Raw genomic sequence first — 20,051 nt, 5'->3', positions numbered from 1 at the left:
AGTACTTTCCTGCCTCTAACTGCCTGTCTAAATCCATTCATCGTTCAGCAAGCACTTATTGAGTGCCTACCTGGGAACGCAGGGGATAGCAGAGAGCAAGAGAGAGCTAGGCTTTGCCCTCATGGTGCTTAACATTTTAGTAGAACAGACAGTTAATTTGACATGCAAGTGCAAAAATGTATACTATGAGGACAGTACTTTGGAAGCACAGTTCAGGGCACCTAACATAGTGTGGGGATGGGGTCAATACCAGCTTTGTAAATGTTACTTTGGGGAGTTTGAGGCAATCCACAGGGTCTGTGTACATCTAAGAAGTGTCTTTTCCTCTTTTCTGGAATGTGGCAAACTTTGCCCTGAATAAGGACATGAGTAAATTTAGCTAATATTTTTACTCAGTCAGCCCAAGTGGTTCTGTGTTTTTATTGTTTTTGTTGTCCCAGGCAGGGGCACCATGCGTCACACAGGTCACTCCGGATCAGACGCCGTTCTGTGTCAGTGGTCAGGGGCTGACCAACCCAGGACCCTGTGGGCTATAACCATGCTGTAGTGTGTGTAAACATCCTACACTCTCAGCTGTGAGCTCAAGGTGGCTGGGAGAGGGTTGTTTACTCCTTCTGCCATGGAAAACATCAGCTGAAGAAGGAACAGTCTCCACTCCGCAGATCGGACAGAATGCGACCTCCCTAATCAGCCAAGGCAGTACCCCAGTGGAGAGCTGTCCATCAGGCCCCCTGGGTTGCGCTTCTGTGGCTAAGTACAACCAGAACCACATGTGACACTGGATAGACATGCCCTCAGTGACCACAGATCTTTCAACAAGCTGTGAAAAGCTGGGTACTTGCCTACCAGTGCTCTTGATCCTGAAATTTCAGCTCAGGAAAAGCCCTGTTTCCCATTAACCTGTTCTGTCCCCATTGAAGTGGTGGGGATAAAATGAGAAGAGCGCTGCATATTTGGGAGACTGGGACCAGGCCTGAGAGGCATGATGTTTGGGTAGCATCTTCCCAACACTTGTAATTAGCACTGTTCTCAGATCACAGGACTTGACAGCATTTACTGACAAGCACTGCTGGTGCGTGGTTTTTAGTTATGGTACTTATTTGCCCGTTTGCAACTCATCATGCAATGGGTGATTATTTCGTACTTCAGAAATTGTATGTTTTGTGAAGCCTATAGGATCTGTTATTTTTAGTTTGATTTAGCATAACTGGTCTCTTTGAATTCCACTTTCCTTTGGCTTCAAATGTGGAGAGCTCAGCATTCAGCAGGCAACTGCACATAGCCTGTTTGGGGGAAGAGTGGAAATTCACTGTGGCGGCTGCTGAGTCGGTTCTTTTCCTCTTACCTGTCTCTCTTTCCACCCAACAGGAGGAGGTGCGCCAATCTGTAACTCCTGCCGAGCCAGTCCAGTACTATTTCACGCTGGCTCAGCAGCCCACCGCTGTCCAAGTCCAGGGCCAGCAGCAAGGTCAGCAGACCACCAGCTCCACGACCACCATCCAGCCTGGGCAGATCATCATCGCGCAGCCTCAGCAGGGCCAGGTCTGTGAGCTGCTGAGGATGCCCATCCAGCAAGACAGTGCCCCTTAGGTTTTTGGATGGGCAGAGCTTGATGAGGGCAGAGAGGCAGCCAGATCATTATAGAGCACTGGATTTAAAGTCTGGAAACTGGAACTTTTCCCCAGATTCAGCTACTGGGGTGAGATGTTACCCTAATCTCTCTGGACCTGTTTTTCTCAAAGGTCAAATGAGGAAAATGTACTGGACAGTATGTTCTCCAGGATCCCTATTAGCTCAGAAATTTTAGAAGGAAAAAAAAAATGTCTGAAATGCCTTATGAAGAGTAGAGGTGCTAAAGTGAACTCCATGCCTGCTGTCTGTGTGTCTGTGTCAGAAGTGGAATTTGTGCCCTTAAAGGGAGAGATTAGGTATCATTGCCAGGTTGCATACTCCTTCTCCCTGTCATTTCTCTGTCCCATATTTGTGTCAAGTGACCTTCTCTTTTTACGATAGTAATCAGAGGACTCTTTCTCTCCCCAGTAGTAGTGTTGAGAGCAGTAGCATTCATGTTTGTTGGGGGTCATGTGAGGCTGCAGAGAACTCTGTACTATGAGCTCTGAATCCAAATTCTCTGTCAATCATTATTTATTCATCAAACACTGAGCATCCTCTGAGGGTAAAGTTCTGTACTATGTATTGGGAATACAAGCATGAATAAAACAGTCCTTATTTTCAAGGAATTCACAATTTAGTTGGGGATACAAATACTTAAAGGTTGTACCACCACGTGGGAATGTGTACAGGGTGTTATAGGAACACATTAAAAGAAGTACCTTGGCTCAGTGCAGTGGCTCATGCCTGTAATCCCAACACTTTGGGAGGCCAAGGTGGGAGGAACCCAGGAGTTTGAGGTTACAGTGAGGTAGGATCATGCCACTGCACTTCAGCCTGGGCAGCACAGCAAGACCTCTTCTTTAATTAAAAAAAAAAAAGGCAGGGGCATGTGGTGGCTCATGTCTGTAATTCCAACACTTTGGGAGGCCAAGGCAGGAGGATTGCATGAGCCCACGTGTTCAAGACCAGCCTGGGCAACATGGTGAGACCCCGTCTCTACCAGAACATTAGCCAGCCATGGTGGCATGCTCTTATGGTCCCAGCTACTTAAGAGGCTGAGTTGGGAGGATCGCTTGAGCCAAGGAGCTGAAGGCTACAGTGAGCTGTGATTGTGCCATTGCACTCTAGCCAGAGTGACAGAGCAAGATCCTGTCTCAAAAAAAAAAAAATATATATATATATATGTGTGTGTGTGTATATGTATATATGTGTGTGTATTATGTGTGTGTATATATGTATATGTGTGTGTATATATATATAGGAAAAGGGATGAGTAGCTAAGAAAGATGTGAAGGAGGTGGTCAGATAATGTTTCTGAAGGGAATAATATGAGTCTTGGGGAACAGTGGAAATTAATCAAAGAAAGTGGGAAAGGGTGGTATTGCCAGTAGAGGGCACAGCACAGGCAAAGGCTCAGAGGTGAGAAACAGTACAGGGGGCCGTGGGAAAGTAGTCAGTGTAGGGGACCATCTAGGCAAGTTCGGAAAGATAGATAGTAAACACATCCTTGACAGCCTTGTATATTCTAATAAAGAGCTGAGTTTGCCTAGAAGAAAAAAAAAATGGGGTGGAGGTAGATTGATTGATTGATGTTTTTTTAAAGATAAGTTCTCACTTGGTCCTCAGGCTGGAGTGTAGTAGCACAATCATAGCTTACAGCAGCTTCAAACTACTGGGCTCAAGCAGTTCTTCTGCCTCAGCCTCTCAAGGAGCTGGGACTCCCAGGCATGTGCCACCACACCTGGATAATTTTTAATTTTTTTGTGGAGATGGGGTCTCATTATGTTTCCCAGGCTGGTCTCAAACTCCTGGCTTCATGCCATCCTCCCACCTTGGCCTCCCACAGTGGTGGGATGACAGGCATGAGCCACCATGCCCAGTTAGGAGGTAGATTTAAGTAACTATGATTTGGCCAGGTGCGGTGGCTCACACTTATAATCCCATCACTTTGGGGGGGCCAAAGCAAGAGGGTCGCATGAGCCCGAGAGTTGGAGACCAGCCTGGGCAACATGGCAAGACCTTGTCTCAAAAACAAACACACAGAGAATTAAAATTAAAAATAAGTAATTATGGCTGGGCATAGTGGCTCACACCTGTAATCCCAGTACTTTGGGAGGCCAAGGTGGGCAGATCACAAGGTCAGGAGTTCAAGACCAGCCTGGCCAATATGGTGAAACCCCATCTCTACTAAAAATACAAAAATCAGCTGGGCGTGGTGGCGGACGCCTGTAGTCCCAGCTACTCAGGAGGCTGAGGCAGGAGAATCTCTTGAACCTGGGAGGCAGATGTTGCAGTAAGCTGAGATTGTGCCACTGCACTCCAACCTGGGTGACAGAGCGAGACTATCTCAAAAAAAAAAAAAGGTAATTATGATTTTAGGATTTATTCTCTGCTCATTTTACTTATCCATATAACAAAAATGTATTGAGTGCTTGTTCTATGCCAGACACTGCTAGGCAGGAGGGTTCAAAGATAATGGCTGCTCAGTCACTGCCTCAAGGCCTCGACTGTGTCATGATGCCTAAGGGACCTTCTTTGGCTAATGCTTGTGCCTCTGCAGTGGTGAAAGCTTTACCTGCCAAAGACTTTATCCCTTTACAGAGTGAACTTAGAGGGAGTCTGCCAAGGGCAGGCTGTGATTGGCTGATCATCGTAAGAAGCTCATGGCTGTTGTGCCCTGACAGCAGGGCACACCATACATGATTTGACAGCTGCCATGCTAACACAAGCCCTCATTTTCCTGAAATGATTTAGAAATACCTTGGAAATCCTCTTGGGAAAATTGGGTTGATATAGTACAGTGATGAGTTGGCAGCATGCATTTCTTTTTAGTCAGCGAGAATTTCGTCTATGCTCTTCTCTGCCAACCCAGATGTGCTCAGCTTGGAGCTGATAAGCCTTGTGAGGTTGGTGAAGTTGGTCCTTCCCAGCATTTCCTGTCTGTTCTTTCACCATCCTGCTGCTTCAGGGTGGCCTTGTGCTGTGTCACACCTCCCTGGACCCGTAGTGATGGCTATTTCAAGTTGAGTGCAAGTATCCTTTGTAGGACAGAATACATATGTATTAAAGCAGAGTTGGAAAGAATGTGTATTTTGGTAAAATTAATCCTGTGTTTTCTGTCATAAATTGGAAACTTATTTCTGGAGGTTGGGAATAGGCTGAGTTGAAAATTGTGGGACAAGAATGGAAGAGATGTTTTCTGTTAGCCTAGCCCACTGCATGTACTTTTAGAACACTCTGTCGTCTTTCTTTTCTGCCCTCCTCCGGTTTATAGTAATTTCTCCTTAGTAATCCCTTGCATCTCATCTGTCGTTCCCAGAACACATCCCCTTCCCTTGTAACTTTGGATGCATAGTTGTAATTTTCAGTAACCTATGCAGTCAGAATTAAGAACATCAGAATAGCAACATCAGTTGAAGTTTATGATTCATTGAGAATTCCATAGTCTTCTTATTGAGGTGATTAATTCAAAGTGAGGAGAGATAGTGATGGAATTCAAGTCAGGGATTGGGTGTACAGCTGTAGTTTAAAAGGCTCCACCCACGCCCACACCCCCACCACCCCCCATCACTATCACCACCAGATGAGCCCAGATAGGCTCACTGCTCCAGGTAACCTGTAGTAAAAGTCACAAGTAGTACTGAAGTTTTGAGATTTGAAAGAATAATTGACCCTTTTGGCAGCTTGTGTCTTTACCGTCTCAAAAGAGTACATTTCATAGGACTACAACCATTGTGTGTGAGAGGCAGAATCTGCCAAGTCATACACATCAGTCAGAAATTTCTTAAATCCGAGATTGCTTAGAGTTCTTGCTTTCTTAAATTCTATTAATTAGGGGTAGACTTAGTTAAGAGTCTGTGTCTTAACAGTGCCCAGTAAGTTAGCAGTGTTTGCTCTCCTGTGGTCCAGAGCAGCCATCTGGCCAGTGTGGGCAGGAATTGCTCTGCAGCTTGAATGGGGTGAGAGCCAGTGCGCACTAGGGCCAGCCTCGGAGATGCACCCCTGTGCTTTTTCTTTCAATGTTTTACATGCGTAAGAAAGAGCACATGACCCTGAACTAAATAAATTCATACTTACCCTTTCCATTTAATGTTACCTTCCAAATTCACCTGCCCCAGACTTGACTTTGGCTATTTCTGAAATAAACTGTCATGGTTCCTTTTGATTTTTTTCTGTAGTGTAGCCTTATCACTAAAGGGGCTGTGAAAAGTTGCAGCATTTGGGGCACTGAGATTTATGTTTGGGACCCATGCAAATGTTTGTACTGTGAGCCTAAAAATATTTTCGGTTTTTCTTTCGTTTTGGAGAGTAACTTCAGCAATGCTGTAAACCCAGAGGACTCTATAGGTTATTACTAGTATTGAGATGAGTTTAGGCATTCATGGAGAGGGTTTCCTCCCGGCACATTGCTCGTTGTTAACCTCTCGGTAGTCCTGTGGGCTCTGAGCCTGAACTCATGCAGCATTCTCATAACTCTTCCTTTCAGACCACACCTGTGACAATGCAGGTTGGAGAAGGTCAGCAGGTGCAGATTGTCCAGGCCCAGCCACAGGGTCAAGCCCAACAGGCCCAGAGTGGCACTGGACAGACCATGCAGGTGATGCAGCAGATCATCACTAACACAGGAGAGATCCAGCAGATCCCGGTGAGTCCTGCCCTGAGGTCTGTCTTTACAACTTTATAGAAAGAAATACTTATATATAGAGAGAGAGATACATATAGAGAGAGATACATATAGAGAGAGATATATATAGAGAGAGATATATATAGATATATAGAGAGATATATATATACCTTGATATATATATGTATCTCTATATATACCTTGATATATATATATATCTATACCTTGAAATATATATATCTATACCTTGATATATATATATATATATATATATATATATACACCTTTATATAGATAGATACAGATATAGATACAGATATCTATCACACGCATGCATAATACTTTTTTTTTTTTTGGAGACAGGTCTTGCTCTGTCACTCAGACTGATGAAGTGCAGTGGCTTGATCTCAGCTCACTGCAGCCTCCGCCTCCCAGATTCAAGCGATTCTCTTGCCTCAGCCTCCCGAGTAGCTGGGATTATAGGCACGTGCCACCATGCCCAGCTGATTTTTGTATTTTTAGTAGAGACGGGGTTTCACAGTGTTGGCCAGGCTGGTCTCTAACTCCTAACCTCAGGTGATCTGCCCGCCTCGGCCTCCCAAAAGTGCTGGGATTACAGGCGTGAGCCATCACACCCAGCCCTCAGTACTTATTTATATATATGCGTGTGTGTGTTTGTTTTGTTTTTAACCTATATGCCCAGTGTTCCTGACCACAACTTGCTTCACTGTGTTTGTTCCCTGCCTTCCTTTAATCTAGGTTCAGGTTCACCACAATTGGGCAGCTCCTCTCAATTTCCCCTCATTCCACCTATTCAGGGAAATCATTGTAACCACTACCCATGCCAAGGCCCAAAGGCCCTGTGAGGCAGTCCTGTATTTGATTAGCAGAGGATAAGAGGGAGGCGTATAGGGAAGGCCATAAATACACTTGTTGCATATTCATGAGTCAGTTCCCAGTGGAGCCTGCAGCAAAGTGTATTTTTGGCTTTCATATAACTTATCCATTCCTTTACTGTGGACTGCTGCTTCCTGTGTGCCTTGAGGGATTTCATTTCTTAGATTTGTATTTATTTGTACTCCTTCTTTTGTAAAACATGTCCTTGTCTTAACACTTGCAGTCTGTACATTGGTCATTTTGACCCCCCAAAACTGGAAAGTGAGTGAAACAGAGCAGTCCTTCTATTCCCTGCCCTTTGCCATTTTTGTCATAAATGAAACGTAGGCGGGTATAGAAACTCACGTAGACCTGGTTAACCACTTCCTCTGTGAAAATAACTCTAAAAGTATCCTTAGATCAGTTTAGGAATTGTTCTTCATCTGAAGTTAACATAGTAATAGGCCAAGAGAAAGCTTAGGAAAGTGGAGTGTGTATGTCTCTTTGTCCACCTCTCTCACGTGTGCTTACGATACCCATGGATTGCAGATGACTGAGCTCTGCCTTGCTTCATTGTTTCAGTCCCCAACCCCAAGATTTCTGTTGAATGGTTCTCATTTTTGCAAGCGAAGGCACCACCGCAGGTTCATTTAAGCCAGAGAAGAGTTCCACCTTTCAGATACTTTAACCCTCTGGGGCACAGAGCTTTAGCCCAGAAGATTTGTTGCAGAATTCACTACTTCATCTTCACTGGCTCAGGCATCTTCTGTAGGAGTCTTCATTTCCAGACTCGTTAGGCAGCTCATTGGAATGTTCCTAATAGTGATGAGCTTCAGGAAGGAAACTTTATTTCCCTTTCAAAAACCCAGAGCTTATTTTCTCTGTAATTAATGTAAAAAAGCTATGAGGGTCCCCAGACCTGTCCTGCTGTAGAGGAATGAGGGACAGATCATCACCAAATGTCTTAACCTAGGTCAAAAAGGAAAGCTTCTTGCTTTTGTTGAAGAGCTGCTTGCAACCATATGGCTCACAGCTTTTCAGTCACATTTGGGTTTCTGCAAAGAGCTCTTCCCAGCTAGAAAATTTTAACATCCCTGTAGCTGTCAGTATACCTTCTCCCATTCCTGGGACAAGGCTTTAGTCTTTCATCTTGTGATCCCTGGCTGGAGTTCTGGGGACTCCTGGGACTAGCCACCATCGGTCTCTGTAGATGAGGTTTTCCAAACCTCTGCCCAGCTGCCTTCCTCCCCACAAGCAACTTAACATTGTTGCCAGGAAGCTGCATTACAGGATTTAGGTGGGGAATTCAGGCTTGGCACCACAGCCTCCCAGCAGCTTCTCTTGGCATATTCTCAGGAAAGAAATGACTGCAGGTCATAATACTCTTGCCCTGTCTCCTTTGAACCAGATTTTTAATGGGTTTAGATTGTGTGTCCCTCCATCTTGCCTCAAGTGGGCAATTCTGGAATTGTCTACCATGAACTTGAGAGGTCGTTTTTTCTTGGTAGTTCAAATTCTGTGAGGCTGAACTTCTCAGAGAAGCATTTTGATTGAACACTGCGTGCAGGAATGCAGCTTCATCCCATTAGCATTTTCCTCATGGAAGAGTCCTGCAGTGAAGTTAGTTCTTGAAGGCCAGAGGGAAATTTGCTCCAGAGCAGAGGCAACACTTGCCTGTTAGCCACAAGAAGCTCCCCTTGCCACAAAGGCAGGCTGGGCAGCCAGGGCAGGTGGTTTCTGGGGCCCCCAGATAGAGACCTAGTCTATCCATGCTCCCAGAACCCCTTTCATTTCCTCTAAATCAAGGGCGTGAATGTCTGCAGTCCTCCTCTGCTGACCATCATCTTTGCTGAGCTACAGTTCTCTGACGTGGTAACTGCCTTGGTCCTCTTTTCATCCCCAGCTCAAAACACTAATACTTTCATGGTACACTGGAGCATTAAGAGCCTGAGTTAAGGCTTTTAGCACACAATTAAATGCAGCTTGTGGTATTATTGTATTATCTGAGATTTAATCGTAAGCATCAGAGACTCTAAGGGCACTTTCGTAGCTTTGGTTTCCCATGATGGGGTTTTCTGTGAAAGGTTTATTGATTCTGCTTCCCCTTGGGAGGTGTTTGGCCAGAAGCTAGTGCTGAACACCAAGGATCCTAAAAGCCCCACAGACCCGCATCCAGCCTGGCTCTTGGGGGCAGAGATGGTTAAGCAGGCCAGCTTTTGCCTCCAAAATGTGCAGCATGGGGCAGGGCAGTGTGAGGGCTGTGATGCGGAATGATGGCTATTTGCTTTGGGCTCCTGGCAGATGCTGGATCTCTACAGTATTGGGAATTGTGGGAGATGGGAGCGAAAGAGGCCCACACTTAATGTACAGGCATTCTGATGATGTCAGTCAGATAAATTCCTAAGATAAGCTGTGATCATGTAGCTAAGAGCTGGCAAATAATGAGCTTGCAGCCATGCTGTTCTCACCTTTGTGACAGGATCTTCTGGGAGTTTTTTCTGAAGTCCATGCAGGGAACATATTCTCTTCTGTGTTGTGTGACTTGTGGGATGTGGATGTTCTGGTTTTGCTTGTTTTTACCTCTGTTTAAAAGGGACTTTTTTCAGGGCAGCCTTCTTTGGAGGGCTTGAGGGGTAGGGGGCAATCACCATCTCTGGTCATGGAAAGTTTGCCTGTTTGAGATTATACTCAATGTCTTATGGTCTCTTTGTCTCTGCCCCTGCCCTAGGTGCAGCTGAATGCCGGCCAGCTGCAGTATATCCGCTTAGCCCAGCCTGTATCAGGCACTCAAGTTGTGCAGGGACAGATCCAGACACTTGCCACCAATGCTCAACAGGTATGTGCCCCAGAGACACAAGGCTTGTGTTGGAGACCAAGAGCAGATGGCTTCTGACAGGAAAGGAGTGCTCAGTACACAGCTGTTTTGCCACCTCATCCTTCAGCCAGAAGCACCACCCCCACACCCTCCATATCTCTTCTGCACCCAGGAGGCATGGGTGGTAATTGGAACATTAGATGCAAAGTGTTTTCTCTTACCATCTTGTTCTCAAGGGGCAAAGAAATGCAAGTCAGGGGAAGCCTCGAAGGTGCCTGAAAGAAACCTTATAGGTGTGCACACCCATCAGACCCAGGAAATGTTCGACAGATCGCCTGATCGTCAGGCTGTTTCCATCTTTAAACCCAAGTAGCTGTTGTGTTCTGGCACCTCCTGTGCTCTTTGGAAAGCTTACTTAGATTTTACCCCCACCTCCTCTTGCATCCCTAACCAGAAAAATTGCCCTTCTCCTCTCCTCTCGTGCCCTACAATATTGATGGCTATGAGTCACAGATGGTGAGGGGGCTGCCTCCCTGGGCTTGGGGGTGTTGAGGGACGTGGGCGTTATTTGCAGAAGATGGGGGGTGCTGGTCAAGGGGAAGCATTGTTAATGGATTCTTTTGCCTCAGACCCAAAAAAAGCAGCGATCGTTTAAGAGCTGGACCCGTCTGGCCCAGTTGCATTTCTGGTGATGTATCTATTGACAGTGGTGACAGCTGAGTTTGTACAGCAGGTCTCCAAAGATCTCATTTGGGAAAATACGAGGAATGAGCCAAAAGCAAAAGGCTCCTGAGTTCCATATGGTCTCTGGGATCATTAAGGCCTCTTTCTGTGCCCACTGCCCAGCTTACCTAAGGACTCGGCTTTTCCGTAACTGATACTGACTCACACCCTTCACCCAGCCCCTCTTTTTAACCTCGTAAGATTCTTCCCTGGGATCCAAAAAACATAACGGCATGGGAGTGGGAGGAAGAAATGAGAAGGAAGCTTCTTGGTTCCTCAGAAGTCAGTTTGGGGCTGGGCACAGTGGGTCACGCCTGTAATCCCAGCACTTTGGGAGGGAGGCCGAGGCAGGTGGATCACGTGAGGTTGGGAGTTTTGAGACCAGCCTGGCCAACATGGCAAAACCATTTCCACTAAAAATACAAAAATTAGCTGGGCGTGGTGGTGCATGCCTGTCATCCCAGCTACTTGGGAGGCTGAGGCACAAGAATCACTTGAACCCAGGAGGTGGAGGTTGCAATGAGCTGAGATTGTGCCACTGCACTCCAGCCTGGGTGACAGAGTGAGACTCTGTCTCAAAAAATAAAAATAAAAAAAAGTCCGTTTTGGGAACAGAACTAAAGCCAAAAAATGGGAGAGGTTGGGGAGAAGCAAGAAAGCGGTAGCTGAAGGCAATGAAAATCTTTGTAACAACAGGTTGTAATTATGACAACCTAGTACTTAGTAGGTGCTCAGTAAATGTATGTTGAATGAAGCTGAATGAATAATATGTAAATAAAATTTAAAGGTAAATGAAATCTCAGCTAATATGAATGGCAATCCTGCTGGCCACAGAGCAGTTAACCTTCTTATCTATGTGGAATATTTTCCATTTGTCTCAGGCTCACTTGTTTATTCTGCAGACATTTCTGGAATACTTACTTTGTATGGGCTCCTGCCCTCAAGCATCTTATAGGCTGTTGGAAGGAAAAGGACCAAAATAAGGAACAATAGTACGAAATAGTCATGAAGCCTGTTATACCTGTTCCCTTTCTTGTTCCTCATAGCCTCATGGGTAGGCCTGCAGGGGTTGTTTTTGGCCATGGTGAGGACATTTGAGAGGATAGTCCTTGTCTTGCAGGCTGGCTGTGATGATTCCAGGAAATGGTACGCAGAGGACACTGCTGGTCAAATGTTCCATAGGAACACATGTGCATGCACACCTCAGTCTTCTTTCTAGTTTACCAAGCTGCTCCTAGCAGTTGTCATTATATATGCAGTTCTACATGTCAGTACATTTATCTAAAATCCATTCACAGTCCACACGTAAGATTTTAAGTACTTGTGATAAATGTTGTCTTTGTTCCACTCTCCGTCACTCCCCCTTTCTCCTCCCCTCCTTTGGCCCAGAGGGCTGCACAGTGCCTCTCTCAGAAAAAGTACTTCATAGGTTTGCCGTGACGACTGCTGGGGCCAAGGCCACTTGCTCGCCAGGGTGTTTCATATTCCAGTCAGATGATCTGGGTGATAGGGGTTTGGTTTGGAGCCCACTTTCCAAGAATGAAAGAGACCACTCACCACTTTGTCTGACACTTTGCAATCCGCCTTCACTGGCTGAAAGACTGACTCTTAGGACCTTTACCCCAAACCATAGCACCTAGGAGCCATGTGTTCTGTTTGAGCCTCAGACTTTGAGATGAGTGGGTGGTTGAGGGAGTAGGCATTCATTAGAGAGATGGGTGTGGGAGCTATCTATTACGTGCTCCAGGATTCTCGATGTCACTTTGTGCTGCCAACTCTTGGGGTAGCCATCGGTGCTAGGAGATTAGGAGGGGTGCTTGCTTTCTTACTACCCATTGAGCACCTGCTGGGCACTTTATATGCATTGTCTCATTTGATCTTTATGACCCTCTTCTGGGTGGTGGGCTGGTGGATCAGACCCTGCAGCTGACATGTCAACTCTGCCATCTTGATTCTTACAGATTACACAGACAGAGGTCCAGCAAGGACAACAGCAGTTCAGCCAGTTCACAGATGGACAGGTAGGGTACCCAGCCTGGGCAGGGGCAGAGGGTGAGGAATTGCGGGGCAGGGTAGCAGGTAGTATCTGGGTTTGGATGGTTAGGGCAACTGTCCTGTCCTCTACTAACAGTGAGTGGACAGAAATTGTTAAAACAAGTACAGTATTTAAATCAGGGCACCTATCCTTTAGTTTTATAGACTTAGTGGGAACTAAAAATAATCTTAGACATGTAGCCCAAATTGCCATTTTACAGATGAGTAAACTGAACCGTGGAGATGGGAAGTGCCTCATCCATGCTCCCCTAGGTGTTCATTGCCGAGCCAGGACTAGAGAGCAGGTTTCCTGTTTCCCTCTCTAGAACTGTATTTTTTTCCCCCTAAGCCATGATGCTGTTTTAATAGCATGGACTGTTGAGATGCAGAGAACACGTGACCTCTTGAGCTCTCTGGGTGCCTCAAATTCAGTCATTTTCAGTCCCTGCGAGGAGAGAATCTTCCCTTTTCCCTCTGCTTTCCCCTCACAGTACAGTCCCAGAGACCACTGAGGACACGATAGAATGACATGCCCAAACGTGTGCCCTCTGCTGCTCAAAAGGGAGAAGAGCTGGCATCAGGACCCACCTCTGCTTCTGCTAGCACCACGTGCTAGGCTTACATGCCAGGGCTCCCGTGAGGGCTTGGCTTTTGGCTTCTTTGGGGAGCGCCTGGGAAACCAAGTAGTCAATTAGCCCTGACCTTCCTAAGTGGCTGTGTATCTTCTCCACCCCTGGAGGGTCTTGGCTATAGTTAAGTGTTTAATACCAGGCCACCTCCTTAGCAGGGCCCATGGATAAAATTCAAATTCAGTTTAGTTTCAACCTGAGCCAGATATTCTGAGAAAAGAAGGAGAGGAGGGGGTAATCCTACTGCCCCTGCCAGTGTAGATTACCAAGAGTTGGGGAAATGCTGACTTCCAAGCTGCTGGTACAGTGGTTCGAATTGCTTGTGTTTGCCACAGAGGAACAGCGTGCAGCAAGCTCGAGTCTCTGAGCTAACGGGAGAGGCAGAGCCCAGAGAAGTGAAAGCCACAGGAAATTCAACTCCCTGCACCTCTTCCCTGCCCACCACACACCCCCCCTCACACCGGGCTGGTGCCTCCTGTGTCTGCTGCTCCCAACCCCAGCAGAGCTCCACTTCCCCTTCTCCTTCTGACGCCTTGCAGTGGGTGGTGGTTGAGGTATCTGGGACCCCCAACCAGCTCGAGACCCATAGGGAGCTACATGCCCCTCTCCCAGGGGTGACCTCACTCTCTCCTCTCCACCCCTCGCAGCAGCTCTACCAGATCCAGCAAGTCACCATGCCTGCGGGCCAGGACCTCGCCCAGCCCATGTTCATCCAGTCAGCCAACCAGCCCTCCGACGGGCAGGCCCCCCAGGTGACCGGCGACTGAGGGCCTGAGCTGGCAAGGCCAAGGACACCCAACACAATTTTTGCCATACAGCCCCAGGCGATGGGCACAGCCTTCCTCCCCAGAGGACCCGGCCGACCTCAGCGCCTCCTGCAGGCTAGGACACTGGTGCACTACGCCCCATGCCTGGGGGCCGCGATTCTCCAGCAGAAAGATGCAATATTTTTTGTTTCCTTTTTTTCCATTTTTTTCTCCAAGGAATCAATATTTCAATATGTTGAGTGTGTGTCCAATGCTATGAAATTAAAATATTAAATAACATATTTATGGCATTTTCTTGAAGAGTGTGGTTGAAGAAATATTTCTCCTTTTGTTTTTCTTTTTTTTTGTTTGTTACTGCCACTTCTTTTTAGGAGCAAATCTCCCCAGGGGTGTACGGTATTTCTTGACTCTTGGAACAGCTGCTACCCGCAAGACTTGCCACGTTGTTCTGCCCTCAGATGGAATTAGGTGAATGTGTGTAGCTGCTTTTTCACTCGTGGTCCTCTCCCCATCCCTTGCTCTGACCCCAGAGCTCTGTGTATTTGCATCCAGAGGCCATGGAAACATTCCTTGCATTTAAGAGACAGCTTTATTCCCCGTGGAGAGTGGGTGGATTCATTGCCACACTCTTTTCTCCCAGGGACCCAGGAAACTAGGACTTTGTGTGTTTGCTGCCCACCTCCCTTTTATTTTTTAAATGCATTAAAAACTGTGCTAGTCTCCTTTGCATGGACTTCAAGCTGCATGAAATGCAATAAATCTCATTTTAGATAATTTAGAGTCTGGGTTTCTGTGTCTGGGGGCATTCATGGGGCCACTTTGCTTGGAAAGGTTCATTTGCTCTCAGTTTGTGTGTCTGGGAGAGAGGGCCACCCTTGTGAGAAGGGGATGTTCAAAGCTAAGGGAACTTAGTGCTGTGTATCTAATTCAAACTGAGGTCCTTAGCTGATCTTTTTTTTTCTTGCTCTGTTGCCCAGGCTGGAGTGCAGTGGTGTGATAACTGCTCACTGCAGCATCAATCTCCTGGGCTCAAGCAATCCTCCCACCCCAGCCTCCTGAATTGCTAGGACTACAGTCAGGTACCACCATGCCCAGCTAATTTTTTTTATTTTTTATTTGTAGAGACAGGGTTTCACTGTATTGCCCTGGCTGGTCTTGAACTCCTGGGGCTCAAGTGATCCACGTCAGCCTCCCAAAGTACTGGGATTACAGGCATGAACCACTGTGCCTGGCCTACCTCAGCTGGTCTTAAAAGTGAGCTTCATCAGAATATATTTGCTGCTCAGAGATGCTTGCCTGCTGGACTTACTAGATTCTCACCCGTGTATCAGGTTGAGCTGTGTCCTGCCTGGTTGAGGGTCAAGAAGGGGGCATCTCTCATGGAGAAAGCTGGCTCTATCAAAGCCTGGGGTAAATCCTTCCAGTCCTGCCTGGCACAGGCTGTCATTCAGCTACCTGCTGTGGCCATGCCCATTAACAAAGGCATGGCATCTGCCATAGAGAACAACCCAGGCCCCTTGTCAGCCAAGAGTTCTACAGCCAAGACCTACTTCCTGTTAATTGAAGCAGGGAGAATAGAGAGAGCATTCCACTTCTTCATTGGCCACAGAGGCCAGTGATGAGCCATCTTTCTTACCTCCACCATGCCATCCTTCCAGCTGGAATGAGCTGCTGTTGTGGGAAGAACAGTGAGCTGGGTGCCAGGAAATGTAGGTATTTGCCCTAAACCCACGGGCAAATACCTCCCCTGTCTTTGGGACTGTCTCAGTGGGTAAGGTGGAAATTGGGGAAGGGCTTATATTAGATGATATCAAGTCTGAACCTGATGCTTTTATGATTATCTTATGAAATATCCGCTGTAAACCATGGGGGTAAGACATGAGTTAGTTTTCAACAAGTAGTTTCAGATAACTCTACTGCCCTCTGATCTTTCTTCCTCCCAGGAGATTCCCCAGATTTCTGGGATCTGCTTAAATACTTTGCCTAGATTCAAGTCTGGCCAGCTCTGCCCTTTACTCCAGATTGGGGCATCCTGTTGCTTATATTGTCTTGATGATGGTAGCTTATAAAGTACTCAGCATCTACTTCACTATGCCTTACCTCAGTCCATAAGAAAAAATTACAATGAAAACAACACAATGAAATAATAAAGTAAAACAAGTTAGAATTAGGAAAAATACAATCGGGTAGGAAATCAGAATCATAGAAAACAAGAACACAAATATCATGGTTATAAAGACCTACGTATTTGTTAGAATTATTTGACCCTGAGCTTCCTGGCCACCAAGGCAAAAAGAGATGAGACCAGGTAAAGGATTCACATTATAAAAGAAAGACAAATAACTTATTTTTATCAAAAGCAAAGTTTTTTTAGCTTTAAGGTTTTGGATACATGATGCTGTCTATCCAAAATGACATGGAGTGTCATCAGGGTAGGTAAAGCAGGTGACAGTTCACCATGAGAAGTCAGTAAGTTGGCCCCCATAAAACAGTGAGTCAGGGTTAGCCCCCACATGCTCGCGACTCCCAAATTCCGTCCCTCCTTCTATATCTAGTTATCTTCATTCTAGCTCTGGACTTTTTTCTGAAGGGGGTCTTCTGGCCTTTCCAGCTGTCCTGAACTCAGTCTTAGCGAGACATCATATAATAGCAAGTTTTCACTGATGGCTGTGTGCCTAGTCCCGCGTGCAGGGAATGCAAGAGGGAGAAAGTGAACATGCAGAGGGGCCCCGGGCTCAGAGAAAAGGCAGAAGCTCCACAATGTAATTTCCTGGTGCCCTGTGTCCCACCTTGTTTGCTCTTTGGTTCATTCCTGAAAACCCAAGTGTGATTTGAGTTTTAGGCCAATGAACGGGTCCCCATTTTCCTGTAGACTTCCATTCTTGTTTTAGAGATGTTTTGATCAGTTGTGATTAGCAAGGAGCTTCCCTGCTGAACACTTTCCCTTTAAATTGCCCTGCCAGCAGGGCCCATCCTGGTGTAAACAAACCCTTTGGTGCAGCCCAAGAGAGCCCCTATCTAATACTCAGCACGATCCCCTTACATCCGGAGCACTCTAAACATTTTTCCTAGCACTTGCAGCATCCGTCCTCCCTCCCGATGATCTTCACAGTGACCCCGCAGGGGAGACAGGAAGAGGCATCATGATCCCTGTGTTAGCGATTGAGTCATGGGAGGGCTAGTGAAGTGCAGTGACTTGCCCAAGGTCACTCCATGAATTAAGGGTGGAACTGAAACCAAAACACTGATCTCCTGACCCCCTGTGCATACACAGTTGCTCTCTGGCCAAAAGTGACGCGTATATGTGTAGGAAAGACGCAGGCTATTGAAATGTGAACTATCCCTTTATTCGGTCTTCCTGAACTGACTGACCCAGCCCTGAGTATACATGAAATAAATAAAGCAGTTGGGTCTGGTATGGGGACAGCTGGTGGTTGGGATAACTTGCCACAGGGATGACCTTGGAGATTGGAGACCCCTGGAATCTGGAGCAGACAATCTGGCTGTCTTCCTTGCAGCTCAGGTCTGCGGAGGCCACAAGGGGGCAGCATGCAGCCCTCACCTGTGTCTCTGGGAGGTGCCCTCTCCCACTCATCCCAACTCCCACAATTCTAGGAACTAGTGGGAGTATGACTGTCCCCTTTCTTAACCCCCTTCCTGATAAGACCCTCACCCTTTGAAGGAAGGGTCCTCCCTAGGATAACAGTGAGAGCTGGAAACTCTACCCTCTCCAGAGTATTGCCTCAAGGTAGGTGGTTAGATTTTAATAAGGACTTTGTGACAGCCCCAGTTGGTTCAAGGTCCTTATCTCCCCAGCTTTGTTTCTTTTCACTCTCCTCTCCCCCACCACCTCCTGTACTCTGTGCTCCTGTCACACCCAATTACTCACTGATCCCTGAACTTACCTCCATGTTTTCAGAATGTGCTAGCTACAATGCCTGAAATGCCCTTTTACTTCCCTTTTCACTTATTGAGCTCCTATACATCCATCAAGGCCCAATTTAAACGGCCCTTGCTGAGAAACTTCTAATTCCTGGGCCAGAGTCAGCAAAGACCTCTTCAGTGCTCCCATGTGAACTTCTACAATCTCTATTATTAGAGCTCATATACAGTCACTCAGCAGCTGTTTCTTCAGCACCTTCTGTGTGTCAGACGTTGTTTTAAACATTGTGAATACAGCTTAGAACAAGTCTGACTTCTCTGCTACATGGAGCTTATATTGATGATTGGGTTGAGGGTGGGGGCTTTGGGTTGGGGACAGGGGAGAGAGACAACAAACATAAGACCAAGTTAGCCTCTAAAGAAACCCTCTATCCCTCTGTTAGTGTTTTCTGGTTTGGGCTGTCTTCCTCACAGGGAGTCCTCAAGTCCAGGGTCATCTCTGCATCTCTGGAATGCAGCACAGAGCCTGGCACCAAGGGGATAACAGTAACTGATGAGTGAGTGAATGAACACAAAGCCATCCTTGCAGCCACACTGCACACATTCCCACCTCTGCTCATCTGCTCTTACCATGACATTTTTTTCTTAACAATTTTTTTTGTTTGTTTTGTTTTTGTTTTCTTCAGATGGAATCTCGCTCTGTTGCCAGGCTGGAGTGCAGTGGCACGATCTCGGCTCACTGCAACCTCCGCCTCCCGGGTTCAAGTGATTCTCCTGCCTCCTGAGTAGCTGAGACTACAGGCGCCTGCCACCACGCCCGGCTAATTTTTGTATTTTTAGTAGAGACGGGGTTTCACCATGTTGGCCAGAATGGTCTCCATCTCTTGACCTCGTGATCCACCCACCTTGGACTCCCAAAGTGCTGGTATTACAGGCGTGAGCCACCGCGCCCAGCTCTTGTTAACAATTTTTTATTGAGCTCTGATAATATGCCAGGCAGGGGTATTCAATGGAGATTATTGTTTAAGAAATTTCTGTCTAGGAAAATATGTCTAAGGCCAGGCATGGTGGCTTATGCCAGTAATCCTAGCACTTTGGGAGATGGAGGCAGGAGGATCACTTGAGGCCAGGAGTTTGAGACCAGCCTGGGCAACATGGTGAAACCCCATCTCTATAAAAAATACAAAAATTAATCGGGTGTGGTGGTGCGTGCCTGTAATCCTAGCTACTTGGGAGGCTGAGGCAGGAGGATTGCTTGAGTCAGGGAAGATCACTTGAGCCCAGGAGGCAGAGGTTGCAGTGAGCCAAGATGGTGTCACTGCACCCCAGCTTGGGTGACAGAGTGAGACCCTGTCTCAAAAAAAGAAAAAGAAAAGAAAATACGTCTAAATCTTGGTACTCATGGATTCTCATTTCACCTTCACATCCTTGTTAGGTAGGCATTCTCCCTATTTTATAAGCAAGAAACGGGCTCAAAAATGTTAAAATATTACCCAAGGGCACCAGCTGGTTGCCTGGAGCCAGATGCTCCTAGAAGCCTCATGTCCCAGCTGGCCCAGCCCCCATGGGTTTTGTCCCCTCCATTTGTGATTATTTTCCTACAGAGAATGAGAATCCCCTTCCCACCAACTCTTGGGTAGGGACCTAGCTTTTGTCCCACAGCTCCAGCCATCTACAGGCCTCAGTGAGGTGGCATCTGACCTCCTAAGAGGAACGGACCCTCGTGTGGAGGCCCAGTGCCCAGTCACATGAGCAACTTGGCCATGGCTTCCTCAAGGCCTCGTGAGCCAGGCTGTTGGTGTCTTCCCCAGCTTGGGTGCTGTTCCACTGCCATGGCTTAGGAAGAGAGGACAGAAGGACAGTAAGGCTGGCACTCAGGAGGGAAGAACCTGAGCTGGGCCAGGCTGGGCTGGGCTCCTGTGTCTGGCTGGTGCTGAGGACAAGTCTGAAACAGAGCCCGGCCTCCCTCCAATCCCTGAGACTCCAGTCCCTCCTTAGAGTCCTGGCCCTGTGCTGTGCCCATCATCTCTGTGAACTCCCAGCCCCTCCCCCAAGCTCCTGTTCTCTCTTTCTGGGAAGATCTGTGG

General features: G+C 46.9%; 1 protein-coding gene across 7 annotated transcripts in view; it reads left to right on the top strand.

Annotated features, from left to right (window-relative positions):
- NFYC (nuclear transcription factor Y subunit gamma) overlaps window positions 1-14,856 on the top strand; it is a 78,853-nt gene extending 63,997 nt beyond the window's left edge. For 3 of the 7 annotated variants that reach the window (XM_055254836.2, XM_055254835.2, XM_063625177.1), the window contains 5 exons: window positions 1,369-1,542; window positions 6,101-6,259; window positions 9,843-9,950; window positions 12,614-12,673; window positions 13,963-14,856. In XM_055254836.2, the coding sequence (XP_055110811.1) occupies window positions 1,369-1,542; window positions 6,101-6,259; window positions 9,843-9,950; window positions 12,614-12,673; window positions 13,963-14,082 (621 nt within the window). In that variant the 3' untranslated portion in view covers window positions 14,083-14,856. Of the gene's footprint in view, window positions 1-1,368; window positions 1,543-6,100; window positions 6,260-9,842; window positions 9,951-12,613; window positions 12,674-13,650 lie in introns of all 7 variants that reach the window. The other 4 variants (XM_055254837.2, XM_063625178.1, XM_055254832.2 and 1 more) reach the window with 2 other exon arrangements.
- The last annotated feature ends 5,195 nt before the right edge of the window (window positions 14,857-20,051 follow it).

Source organism: Symphalangus syndactylus, chromosome 12, assembly GCF_028878055.3.
Source record: "Symphalangus syndactylus isolate Jambi chromosome 12, NHGRI_mSymSyn1-v2.1_pri, whole genome shotgun sequence".
Classification (NCBI taxonomy): Eukaryota; Metazoa; Chordata; class Mammalia; order Primates; family Hylobatidae; genus Symphalangus; species Symphalangus syndactylus.
Note: the sequence above shows the minus strand (reverse complement) of the source record. Positions and strands in the feature narration are given on the sequence as shown.